Genomic DNA, 14182 nt, shown 5'->3' with positions numbered 1-14182 from the left:
TAGAAAAGACTTAATATTCCCTAAATGCTATTAAAGCTGGTGCACATAACATAACTGCATATTGCATATGGGAAGTAAAGTTAATTAAATAAGAAAAGAATGCTCAGATTATAATGTACAAGTCCTATAATAAACATGAAGGGTTATCATTGTAGTAACAGAAAAACAGCAGAGCAATAACCTATTTAACACTAAGCCCCCCCCACTCCCCACTATAATTTAAATTCTGCTGCTTCCACATTAAATTAATCCAGAAAGGTCTGAATTAGGCCAGAAGACACATAGGCCTTCACCTGGTGGGTAGAAATTAGAAAAGCAGAAAAAGCACAGTAACCTTCACAGCTTCATCACCACTTGTCAAACCCCAGTCCCTGATGACCAGATGATTTTAAAAGAGGACATGACTTACTATACCTGTTCCAGCCTAGAACACTCCTCTTGACATAAAAAGCTTTTTAAAAATGTAAAAGTAAATAACAATATCTACTAGAAGAGTCCAACTATTGCCATTTTATTTGCTTTATTCAATCACTCACAATCAACTACTTACTTAGTTAGGACCATATAATGTAGAGATAAAGATGTAAAGGACTTCCAGTTAAAGATGATGGACTGAACACATCTATTTACTTTGGCCAGCCACCAAAACTCCACTGAAATGACACCAAAAATGTTTTTTTAACCCACACTAACAAAAAGAATGGAAGAGGAGACAATCACAGTGATATTTTAGAAGCTGAGGAAGAGCCAAATCTTATGGCAGCTGTGAGAAAAGCCAATAATAACATTTGCACGCAAGTACCCTCAAAAGGCAGTTCCATGCACATCTAGAATTAGGGATGAAAGGGGTCTAAAATAAGGAGGATCTGGTAAAAACATTTTGAAAAGCAATTAGATTCCCTCCAACTTCCTGTCTCTGATCTATCTCATATTCCAGCATAGATTCAGATATTTATTTTCCAGGGAGGGTGAAACAGAGGGTCTTTGGATCTGGAGAACAAAAGTGCAGTGGATATGGATTCTCTACTTGAAACAGTAGATTAAACAAAGGTTTATATACTACATGTGGAAACAGACAACCATATCACTAATCTTCTTCATCCAGAGAAAAGATTGGAAGATTCTTCTATAGGAAATATTGTTGGACCAAGATAAATATACCTAAAGATATTGACCTTGTTTCCAAAACTCAATTGCCTAGCCAAATCATCCAACTTACAATCAACAAACTCCCACTTCATGCTAGGAGCTTCCAATCAGCTTTTCAGTGTTCTACTTTTAATATGTACAGAACAGAGACCAAATGATAACCAGAAATTTGAGGTAAGTCTTTAATATGCCAGGAAACAAAGAAGTTTGGAAGAAACTATGCAGAAAAAGGCAAACCTTAAAAAAAAATCCCACTAACATTGTCAGAGGGATTTTAAAAAGTTATTACACTTATGAAACAAGAGCAAGATGCTAGATAAAGGAACATTCAGACCTCAAAAAGGAGCTGGTAGAAATCAACACATAAAACTAATGAAAAATGCAACTGCAAAAATTAGAGGATCCATCTAGGAGTTCCCACATCGAAAGAGAGAGAACAGGGAAAGAATTTTTTTTTAAACTCAAGAAAATTTCCCCAAACTGTAGGACCTGGGTTTCCAGATGGAAACATTGCACAGGAAAGAGATGAAAATAAACATACAACAAGGCATATTATTGTAAAATTTCAGAGCATTGAGAACAATTTTCCAAAAGCTTTCATAGAAGAAATAAGAATTTTAGAAAAGTCTGAAATAACATAACATTTTGATAACAAAACAGCAAGAAGACCAGGGGTTTGGACAGAGGGATACAGAAACATTCTGAGGGTAAATGATTTACAAACTAGAATTCTATACTTAGCTAAACTATCTTACTAAGTACAAGAACAAAATAAGGTTTTCACTCCTGAAAGGCCTCAAAAATATAACCTCCCATGCACTCTTTTTCAGAAAGTTACTAGTCATATGAATGTAATCACTGACTGCTGCTCTACTCAAATGATATACAACAATGATAAAATGATAAATGATATATTAGGGTCTGCCCAAATATAGGAAATATTTTAATGTAGAGGAAAGGGGTAGGAGAGCTAAATATTAATGTTCCATAATGGGAAGATAATATATAATACCTAACACTGGAAAGTCAAAAAGTAGTAGAATAAGTAAATTACTTAGAAATTAAGGTAAAATGCTGAAAGCAGCAGCTAGTAAAAATTGATAAGCATTCTTTTGTAATACCTGGCATATAAAAGACATTCAGTGAGTGTTTGTTGAAGTACACTGACATGCAAAATAATAAGTATAAGCTTTAATATATACCCAAATTCAAACACTTTATAAAATATTAGGGACTGCTTTTTAAGATTTGGTTCCCTCTTTTTAACCCAACTACCTAAACTTTCTTGATGACAAAATAAAATTGGCTATTATTTTTAGAAATATTCTCCAAACAAGACTAGTGATGGTTCTCAAATGAAAAAAACAATCACTCATATTTTACCACAAGATATTTTGATAGCACTATTGATAGCTAATTACCTCCTTGGATAACCAAAGAAGAAATCAAATCCAGTATACACTGGAATGAAGCATTTCTTTTCATAATATTATTTAGTGGACTTAGCTACAGTGGATTTAAATCTTAGCTTAAAATACAGATGAATGTTTAAAACATATTAAAAACTTACAAATCAAAACAGAATTTACTTTTTTAAAAGCTTTTATTTATTTACCTTTAGAGAAAGGGGAAGAGAGGGAGAAAGAAAGGGAGAGAAACATGGATGTGTGGTTGCCTCTCACATCCATGTGAGAGGCCCCTCTGGGGACCTGGCCTGCAACCCAGGCATGTGCCCTGAATGGGAATCGAACCAGCAACCCTTGGTTCTCAGGCTGGCACTCAATGCCCTGAGCCACTACACCTAGGGCCAGAATTTACTTTTTAAGCATTATATTTATAAAGTTTTCTTGCCTGTTGTTGAAAAAATTGTATTTGTCATAAAGAAGGGATGTTTTGTTTTGTATTAAGACAGGAGAGATAGATACCTTTTTTATTCAGGCTTAACAAATTAAATTTCAATAAAAATTTTAGATAACCAATATGTATGGGAAATTAGCTGATCATAAAAGTATAATTGTTGAACTATCATTAAGATAAGCAAGTCTTTATAAAGTCCTCTTTCCCATGTTTCCATGCATCAGTTTCATGAACACATTTAAATTACCACAATAAAACTGGAAATATTGTTTTAAAAAAACCTCCCAGTTGAGGCGAGTAGAAATAAATAAATGAGCCTGAGAGTAGTCAATACAATTTCATTTATTCATCCATTCATTAAGTAAATATTTCCTCAGTAAACCTCCTATGTGCAAGGCATTGTTTGCTAGTCTTTAAAGCACAGGGTAACTTACTCCTAGGTGTGTTTTTCCTTTCTCTTCTATACACCTGAAAATAAAACATAAATCAAGGAAAATCAAGGATCCATTTACATAGAATTCCTACTAGGGTGGGCTAGAATTAAAAAGTTGGATGACAAATGTTAACAAGGATGTGGAGAAATCAGAACCTTCATACATTGGTTGAGGGAATGCAAAATGGGGTAGTCACTTTGGAAAACAGTCTGGCAGTTCTTCAAATGATTAAACATCAAGTTACCATATGATCCAGTGATTCCCAGCGAAGAGAACTGAAAACACATTCATACAAAAATTTATATATGAATGTGTATAGCACCATTATTCATAACAGCCAAAAGAGGGGAAAAAACCCAAATGTCCATCAATGGACAAATGGATGAATAAAATGTGATGCAGTCTTGCAGTGGAGTATTATTTGATCATAAAAAAGAATGAACATCAATGAATCTTGTAAACATTATGTTAAGTAAAAGAAGCCATTCACAAAAGGCCACATATTATATAATTTCACTTACATGAAATATACAGAATATGGAAATCTATATGTGGAGAGTAGATGAATGATTGCTTAGGGCAAGGAGGGGTGGGAATTGAGGGGAAAAGGGAGATGATAGCTAAAGGGTATGGGGTTTGTTTTTCAGGTAATGGAACTGTTCTAAAATTGATTGAGGTGATGGTTGCACCTATCTGTAAATATACTAAGAACCACCTAATTTTACACTTTAAAAAGGGTGAATTATATATCCATAAGGCTGTTTTAAAAATGAGAAAATATTTCCATTGAATCTCCTTTAAGATACAATGGAAAACACAGCATTTGAACCATGGTTTATTAAGGTGGTATTTAAATACTCTCATATCTGAAGAGATCTCATTTGTTTGGCTGGGTAGTAGAAAATGATTACTGAGTGCTATGTAAACTATTGAAAATGTTCCAGGTAAACATTTCATTTAAGACTATAAAAATATTGGACGTAGGAAAAAAATTAAAATGCAGGCATCAAGGAACTTAATACATTTTAGGGACATTAAGCATTTAGATTCTCTGGGGTGATATAGGGAGGAGTAAGGTAAGCAAGAAGAATTAAAGACCTCACATGAAAAGCCTCATGTCTAAACAACTCTTTCCTTTACCAGCCTGCAGTGATGCTGAAAGAACAACACTCCTTTGTATACACTGTAAACCTTATTTTTCAGGAAGCTAAAAATAATCACACATATGATTTACTCCAGTAACAAATAGGAATTCAAGTAAATACTAAGGGCCAAACACAAAGAGATTTAAGGAAAGAAAGAAAAAGCTTAAACAGTTTCCAATAATGGTTATCGGGGAAGTTTCAGCAAGCAGCATGCATTATTGCTTTTTCCAGGCTAGACATAAAATGATCTGTGCATAGCTCACAATTTCACTTCTGAATATTTTCAACCTGTGTCATTTTCAGTCCAAATAAAGTGCGTTTCTGTGTTTGCCTTGTGCCATACACCAGTTAACCTATTCTGTCTCATTGCAGAGCTCTTGGCATGCCTGGTTCCCAGGGCTCAGTTTACCTGACCTCAGGAATCACCAATGCCAGTGACAAGGAAATGCCCACAGGGGTGAGGGTAGCCTTAGGTATTTTTTTATCCTTATTAAATTTCAGCTCCTTCCTTGATCATTAGAAATAGCCTGCCTCATTCACCATCAAGCCAAGCCTGGTACCTTATAGAGCACTGTGCCCAGTTTCAAACCAAAATTAGGGCTATTTGGGGGGTGGGGGAGGGTGGTGGCAAGGAGGAAAACAACCAAAGGCAGGACTGGCTTTTTCTACAGAGCCTCAGCTTTCAAAATGACTGCCTTGGAAGCTGAAATGACCCAGATTATTGGGGAAAGTGTGGGGGTGGGGGAAATGACAGACATTTATTCTTCAGCAGGGTGGCTGTGTCTTGGTGTGGGAATGGGGAACTTGAGGAAAGAGGGGCCCTCCACATGGAAAGAGAAATAAAGGGGAATGTTCTTTAGGTACCACCCACCCTTCCAAGTGAATCACTGCTGTGTCAGCCCAGCACTGATTCCACGAATTGCCAAACAGGATGAGGTAAGGCACAGCCTCGAGCCCCCTCTTCTTCCTCCCCCACCCGCTTGCGCTCAGCAGAGCGCATCTCTCTTCGAGGTGTACCACGCAGCACCCCCTCCCAGACCTAGGCTGAGGGACTGACGTCACCTTTCTGCATTGAGCTTCAAGGGCCAGTAGCAGCACCATTTAGATGGGGAGTTGGGGCGCTATTCCTGTCATCAAGTGGTGGCGATCCTCCCCCAGGACTCTGCAGATTGAGCTCACGCATTGAGAGAAAGATCAAATGAAAAGTGTAAGGGTGAAGGGGAGTGGGAAAGGGTCCCAAGACCCATCTCCTGAGTCGCCAAGAAAGCTCAGAGATGCCTCTGGTTTATATAAGAACCTCTCCCTTCCGTGCGTTTTCACGCAGAGGCGGTGGCACCCCCACTTCCATCAGTGAGCTTAAGGGGCTCTGGTCACCCTTGCCCTGCCAGGCAGGCACAAGGCTCCTGGAGCCTCCCTCTCGCGCAGCCCCGCGGGGTTAGGAATAACCAGGAATCTGGGATCAAACCCTGTGCTCCTGAGCCCGTTCCCAGCTGGCCAACGGTTAGCTCCAATGGGCACTATGAACAGACTGTTAAGGGAGGTTGAGGGTGGGGGGGTGACCAGAGAGGAGAATAGAGGAATAAACCCACAACTTTCCCCAGAAACTAACCCTATCCAGAAAGCTTAAAAAAATAAATCAATGCATTAAAAATTTTGTGGAAAGGTCGACAACCTGCAGTCACCGCCACAACGCAGCCTCTTGCAGCCTGCCGCTGGGCAAGGTCCAGCGTTCAAGCATCCCCAATACACCCCGCCATCCTGCAGCCCTGGCCCAGGACCCTGCGCCTTTCTCCTCAAAGAAGGGGTCGAGATTGGATTTTGGGTTTGGATTTTTTCCTTCCCCTTCCTTTCTTAGAGCATCACTGCACGAACTGATCCACGACGGCCCCGGCCACCGGGCTGGCGTGGCCACTCACCCAGAAGACGAAGGAGTAGATGATGAGGAGGGTTTTGAGACAGGTTATCACAGGTTTGGTCTCCATTCTCCTCGATGCCATACTACAGAGCTCCAGCGGCGGCGGCAGTGGCAGGCGGCGGGCGTGCGGGGGAGGGGGGAAGGAGGCGGGGCAGGGCGGGGTGGGGCGGGGCGGGGGCGCGTGCGGCGAGCGGCCCTGCGCGCACGCAGGCAGGGCCGTACTCTAGCGTGAGCGCGCACAGCTCCGGGGACCAACCGAAGGAGCTGGGGTGAAGCCTTGGCTATGCTAGGGAGCAGGCTTCCCGCAAGGTTAAGATCGAGCAGGCTCAGACCCCCAGACGACGAAGGGCACCCAGCAGCTGGGAGGGATGGGAGAGCCTGGAGGCCTGGTTGGAGGTCAGGGTTACATCTTCCAGGGTGCTTTTGCAAGTAAGTTTCTGCTTTGTACTTAGTAGGGCTTTACATTTGCCGGGCTCTCTGCACCTGGCCCACGAAGTTAATTAGTATCCCGGAAAAGCAGTCTTGTTTCTGCACTTGGATGCCCCACCAAGCCTTCTCAGATGGAAGTGGCCCAGTCATCATGTCCTTGGAACAAGCAGGCCTTGTCTGTGCCAGGAACAGACCATGGCAGGTGGCTGGAAATACAGCTGAAGGGATGGTCAGGAACACGAGCTCAGACAGACGCTTCAAATCCTCAACACCATTTTTTCCCCACATTTTGAAATGATTAAACTGAATGACAAGTTTCTCTATGAAGGTACCATTCTTCGTGCACATAAAATGTTTAAGGGGTAACAGAAAAAATTATCAAAATACCTCAGAATCATTTTCCCCACACTAACAAGTACAGATTAGGAACACCAGGAAAGAGCTGTTATCAAGGTCAAAAAATAATGTTCAAAAACAATTAGGAGGTTACTCAAAAAGATAAGCATAGAGTTACCATATGACCCAGCAATTCCACTCGTAAATCTATACCCAAGAGAAATGAAAACATATTTTCACACAAAAGCTTGTACATGAATGTTCATAACAGCATCATTTCATAGCCAAAAAGCAGTAATAACCCCAATGTCCATCAATTGTGAATGGATAAACACAATGTAGTGTATACATACAATGAACAATTATTTGGCCACAAAAAGGAATGAAGTACTGATACAACACGTATGAACCTTGAAAATATGCTAAGTGAAAGCAGCTAGACACAACACATATTGAATGATCCATTTTTAGGCGATCTCCAGAACAGACAGATCCACAGAGACAGAAATAGATTAGTGGTTGCAGGGGGGCAGCAGGAATGAGTGACTGTTAATGAGTAGGGAGCTTCTTTGTGGAGTGACAAAAATTATCTGGAATTAGTGGTGATGGATGCACAATTTTGCAAATAACCATTGAAATATACACTTTACAAGGGTGACTTTTATGGCATGTGAATTATATTTTAAAAATAGCATACACTCCACCCAGATTTCCTGTGGTTCCTTTGTTATGGAACACACTACAGATTCTGTGGTCGATTTAGCCTGATTCCTGAGCAATTCTGCAAAGTAGTGACACTATCACAAGCTAACTCAATCATGGATGATGTTAAAGATATTTCTTGTGAAAGAGTAAAAGCAGTCAATATGGCTTGAGGAAAGCCTGCCAAGGTCAGTTGTTGCAGGAGTAATTATTACCTCCAATGAGTTGTACATGGTCCCAGGTCAGTGAGGTCATTGTATAAACAGTACACAAATATGAGGTAGAGGAGAACCTGCTTAAAGAAATGACCAATCATAACACAATATTATGTGGGTTTAGAGGGCTATGAAAAAGAGTATGAGTGCTGGTGAAAAAAGATTAGGAAAAGATTTTCAAAGTTTCTGCTATAAAGGAAGACCCTGAATAATGATTCCCAATCCTGATTGCTCATTTGTATCATCTAGAGAGCTGTGAAATTAAAAAAAAAAAAAAACTATGACTGCCTGTGCCCAATCCCAGGTAGCCTGAGTCATTTGGTCTGGCTGTAGGCTCAGTGATTTTTAAAGTTCTTTATGTGATCCTAATAGGAATCACGTTAAGGGACACTATCCCAGGTGCAACGAGCTTAAACCCAACTTCAGAAAGGAGTTTCCCCTCTACTTTTACTGTTTCCAGGCAGCATCAGGAAAGGGAAATCTAAGACTGCAAATCCAGTGGTTGCCCTTAGCTTCAGAAAGTCTTGCCGAATCATAATTACTCTGTAAAGAGGTCAGAAATCTCAATTTTCAGCCCAACAGGGACATTACTGAGCATCATAGATAATTTTGTGAGTTAATGTATGATATTCATAGATGGTGCCCATCAGCTGAACTAATACATCATTTCACAGTTTTTCTGGAAATTCTTTAGGATACCTATTTATGTTCAGATTCTTGAAAACCTGAATTTTCCTAGCAAAAATAAATTGTTTAAATGTAAAGATAAATATGAATATTCAGTAATATAATTAATGGATAAATTAACATAGCTGGTGGCTAGATACTTGCTCCTAAAATTGTGTCTGGTGATATAATAGGGTGACAAACCATCCCAGTTTTCCCAAGACTGAGGGGTTTCCTTGCACTCTGGATTTTCCTTGAGAAAACTGGGAAGGAACTGGGCAAGCCAGAACAAGTTGATCACCCTATCCCTGAATTAGCAGCATTGGCATCTGCTGGGAGAGCTTGTTGAAAATGTGGAACCTGAGGCCCCATCCCATGCCCATGTTTACAAAATCCCCTGGGAATTCAGATGCACAGTAATGTCTGTCAGTCTGTCATTAACTGAATTGTGCCCCATAAAAACACAAGTTGAAGTCCTAACCCCAGTGCCTCAGAATGTGACCTTACCTGGAAATAGGGTTGTTGCAGATATAATTATTTAAGTTAAGATGAAGTCATCTGGAGTAGGGCAGATCCTTAATACAGTATGACTTGTGTCCTTGAAAGAAGAGACACATGAGAGGGTCATGTGAAGACACAGCGACACACAGGGAGCATACCATGTGACTGATTGGAACGAGGCAGCTGCAACTCAAGAAATGTCAAGGATTCAAGGTCACCACCAGAAAACAGGAAGAAGCAAGGAATGATTCTACCCAACCTCAGAGGGACCATAGTCCTACAGACACTTTGATTTCAGATTTCTGGCCTCTAGAACTGTAAGAGAATAAATTTCTGTTGTTTTAAGCCACACATTTTGTGGTACTAATACATGTCTAAGACTCACTGATCTCCAGATCTTCAAACATAACCACAGCTACCATATCACCCAGCAATTCCACTGCTAGTTATAGACCCAAAAGAATTGAAAACAGGTGTTCAAACAAAAACTTGTACATGAATATTCAAAGCAGCACTAATCAAAATAATTTAAAGGTAGAAACAACTTAAACAAATGTCTGTCAGCTGAGGAATGGATAAAGCAAAATGTGATATATCCACACAACAGAACACTATTCAGTCATAAAAATGAATGAAGTACTGATACATGTTTATATGGATGAACCTTGGAAACATTATACTGAGTGAAAGAAGCCAGACACGAAGACTACATACTGCATTACTGCATTTGTATAAACTATCATTCAAAATCCAGAGACAGAAAGCAGATTAATGTTGCCTGGGGCTGAGGTAAAGGGGAATGGGAAGTGGCTTCTTAATAGGTAAGTTCCTCATGAGGTAATAGAGAAATTCTGGAGCTAGGGAGTGGTGATGATTGTACAACATTGTGAATGTACTTAATGCCACTGAATTATATACTTTAGAATGCTTTGCCCCCAAACTCTGAATGGTTGTTCCCAGTATAGATGTATCCTCCTCAGAAAGGCCATTTCAGATGAAAATAGCTGTTCAGTAACTATATGTTCTCATCCTCTGCATCACACTTATCTGATATTTTTTTATTTGCCATCTTATTTTCTTGTCTGCCTCTCCCAATAAGCTCTATGCAGGAAGGTCTTTTTTTCTCATTTGTTCTCTGTTGTATCCCCAGCAACTACATATGGTAGCAATTCAAAAAATGTTGAACAAATAGATGATACATAGTAGACATGTGATAGATGATCATTGACTGTTTGAACAAGGGTATGATATTTGAAATGGATCTTGAAGTATGAATAAGATAATGGTGACCTTTGAGGAATAGCAAAAGAGGTCATTATAGGCTAGGGAACAGGAAAAGCAAAAGCCAAAAGCTTACTCAGAAGAGTGGTGAGCAACACTAAAGGACCTAATGTAGGAAAGGATGCAAAAATGTAGTCTGGGCAGTTGTGGAGAGGGTCTTGTATAGGCCAAGTTAGACTTTCTTGTGCAGGCAGTTGGGAGCAGTGAAGGGTCTCTAAGTAGGGGAATGACATGATCTAATCTGTGTTTTAGAAAATGGTTTGATTCCCAGTTGGGTCTCATGCCTGGGTTGCAGGCCAAGTCCTCAGTAGGGGGTCTGTGAGAGGCAACCACACATTAATGTTTCTCTCCCTCTCTTTCTCCCTTCCTTCTCCTTTCTAAAAATAAATAAAATCTTTAAAAATTGCATGATCCCAATATATAATACATCTAAACAATTGACTACTTTACACTTACTAGAACATATGTATGTGAGGAAACTTTTTAGTCACAAAGGGAAGTTTTTGTTATAATATTAAGAAATTTACAACTAAAAATATATACATAATGGTCTCAACTATGTAAGAACATATATAAAAGAAATTGGAAGAAAAAGCATATAAAAATTTCACACTGGTAACTGAGTAGTATAGGGTTACAGGCAACTTTTTATATTTACTCTATTTCCCCAAATTTCTAAACAATCATATATAACATTTATAAAAGAAAAGAGAATATTTTATAAAGAAAGCCCTCTGCCACCAAAATTAAAATACTAAAATTTTAGGACTTAAAGGATAAAACTTGAACTATTTTGAGAAACTGCTTGGATGAAATTTGAGCATATATCCATTCATCTTATTGATATATCTGTGTATTTCCAGTGTCCCTGCTTGAGCACCCAAATGACTTTTACCCTGGGATTCAGAAATGTCTGCAGGACTGATTGAACATGCCGAGATGGTGTTTGCAATAGCTAATACACACCTTTATTCTTTTTTATAACTTTTTAAATAACTTCTTTAGCACTTTATATAACTTTGTAGCAAATTACTAGCATTAAGTCCATTTCTGCATTAAATGTGTAGATTGGTTTTCATTTGCCTGACTGGATTCTAACTGTCACAAATGCTATGACAATAGAATGGAATTCTATACAACCATCAAATTAATGTTGAAGTAAAACTCTTTGATGCAGGGAAATTCCCACAGTATGTTTTTAAGTAAAAAAAAATCAAATTATAAATAGTAAGTGTAGTATTATGCCAATTTGGAGCTACACACACAAATGGTGGTAATTATTACCTTATGATCTGATAACATTTTGTGATTTTTTTCTTTTATTCTTTGCCTTTTTTGCATTCACTAAATGTTTTGTAAAACACATATTTCTTTTATAATTAGAAAACATTTTATTTTAATTTGTTAAATATTCAGGACATCTAGATTGATATTTGGTTTGGTTAGCCATGATACTTTCTGTAGCTTCCATCTTTTCCAATACATTCAAAATGACTTTCTCTTTTTCAAAAAATAGGTGACGAGAGAATAACATCTTACCTCTGCTAGCAGTGTTCCAGGCTAGGTTATGATCCCTGTTGTTGCCCTGCAATTCATAATTATACAGCAGCATCTGAAGTAGGACACAAACCATTTTTTTCCTTTCTATCATCTTTCTTAAAAATCCAGGTCACCTTACTACATAGCAGCTACTGAAACATTTTCCTTATATGTATCCTCTACATGTGTCCAACTCTAGATAATTTACTCAGCATGTATATGAGTCTTTGATTACTGATATCTTTTATTAAAAGGATGTTATGCTTTTATACTAACTTCAATACCTGTGATAAATAGTATATTCTTGTGACATAAAAGATATAATTGATAGGGGCTTGGTTTAGAAGAACTCAGCCAAAAAGATGATGGTACCAGGTATCCAGGTCCTCTTTAATTTTTTTTTACCATTTTAGACATTTATATCATACTTTTAATTGACTCTATTTTTGAAATCCAAAGATTAATTACTGTTCTCTGACTTCAGTAAGAATATTCTCTACATAATGGTGAACAATCTATTTTAGTTAAATTAATTTACTAGAGAAATATCTTTGCACTATAATAAACCAATACATAAAAATTAGTATGTTGAAATTCCTTCTATCTAGTTACAGTGAAATGTATTTACTCAAGCATGCTGATGTTATATAACCCAGCTCATAACACCATCTTACTTAAATGCATAAGTGGTTAAATTTAAGGTGAAGACTGGGCCAGCATGGCTAAAGCAGAGCAGAATAGTGAGCTGATAATCAGTTAGTTAACCCCTGAATTTAGTTGGCATCCATGACCCTGGCCCCAAACTTCCTTTTGTTAGAGTTATCCCTATCAGTGAGCTGATGGCTTCTAATAATTGAGTTACATAATGATCATAATTAGAAACACTTACTAGTCAACTGTTGGCATCAGAATTTGAACCCAATCTGATATAGGAACCTGCACTCTTGACAGCAGCTTTTAGAGTGAGACTGCCTGGGTTCCCCCTGGCCTCTGCCACTTATCAGTCTTCACATCTTTAAATGGGGATGTTAATAGTATCTACCTTATTGTCTTTACATGAGGCAATATATGTGAAGTGTTTCAAACAGTTCTGGCATAGTGTGCTCAGTAAATGCTAATTGTCATTGTAATACCACTGTGCCATCTCCTAATTACAAAAATTTAGATCTAAAAGGGACCTCAAAGGTAGTTAAGTTCACTGTTTTTCAACTGCAGGTCACAACCTGTTAGTGAATTGTGAAATCAATTTAAGAGCCCACTTCCAGCATTTAACAAAGCAAATAAGAATATAATCAAATAGAAGTTATCAATGTGCATTGCATATAATAAGAGTAAATACTATTTCATGAAACATTTGTTTTAGAAGGATCACAGACATTATGGATGCTCTGCCTGCATCACCTCAGATCTCCTTTACTAATTGTAGACATCCCCCACTGTTTGTGTTTCTCTCCTAAAGAATCTTCCCTGTAGTTCTTTAGAAAACTACCCTTTAGCTACTGGAGACACACTAGCCTAATGTATTTGTATTATTTATCTATTACTGCATAATGGATTTTTAAAAAATCTAGTGACTTAAAGTGACAAAACCTTTATTATCTTACACAGTTTCTGAGAGTCATGAATCCAGGAGCAACTTGGCTGGGAGATTCTGACTCAGGGTATCTCATGAGATTTTAGTAAAGCTGTTAGCTGGGGCTGTAATCATCTCAAGGCTTGTTTGGGGCCGGAGGAGCTGCCTTCACACTCATTCATGTGGCAGGCCTCAGTTCCTTGTTATGAGAGTCCATGTCATGGGACCCTTCATAGGACAACACATAAAATGAGACCTTCGTTCTCCCAGAGGCAGTGATCCAAGAAAGAAAGAAACAATCCAAGATGAAAGTCACAGTCTTTTATATTTTAATCCCAGAAGTGTCATACCATCACTTCTGCTGTATTGCACTGGTTACACAGACCAACCATAGAACAGTTTGGTAGGGGACTATACAAAGGTATGAATACTACAAGGCA

At 38.4% G+C, this 14182-nt stretch overlaps 1 protein-coding gene across 1 annotated transcript in view; it reads right to left on the bottom strand.

The window, feature by feature from the left end:
• TSPAN7 (tetraspanin 7) overlaps positions 1 to 6623 on the bottom strand; it is a 124368-nt gene extending 117745 nt beyond the window's left edge. The window contains exon 1 of the mRNA XM_045860516.1: positions 6502 to 6623. Within this exon, the coding sequence (XP_045716472.1) occupies positions 6502 to 6582 (81 nt within the window). The 5' untranslated portion in view covers positions 6583 to 6623. The remainder of the gene's footprint in view (positions 1 to 6501) is intronic.
• Positions 6624 to 14182: the final 7559 nt, after the last annotated feature.

This window comes from Phyllostomus hastatus, unplaced genomic scaffold (genome assembly GCF_019186645.2).
Source record: "Phyllostomus hastatus isolate PE091 unplaced genomic scaffold, TTU_PhHast_1.1 phas_scaffold_200, whole genome shotgun sequence".
Classification (NCBI taxonomy): domain Eukaryota; kingdom Metazoa; phylum Chordata; class Mammalia; order Chiroptera; family Phyllostomidae; genus Phyllostomus; species Phyllostomus hastatus.
Note: the sequence above shows the minus strand (reverse complement) of the source record. Positions and strands in the feature narration are given on the sequence as shown.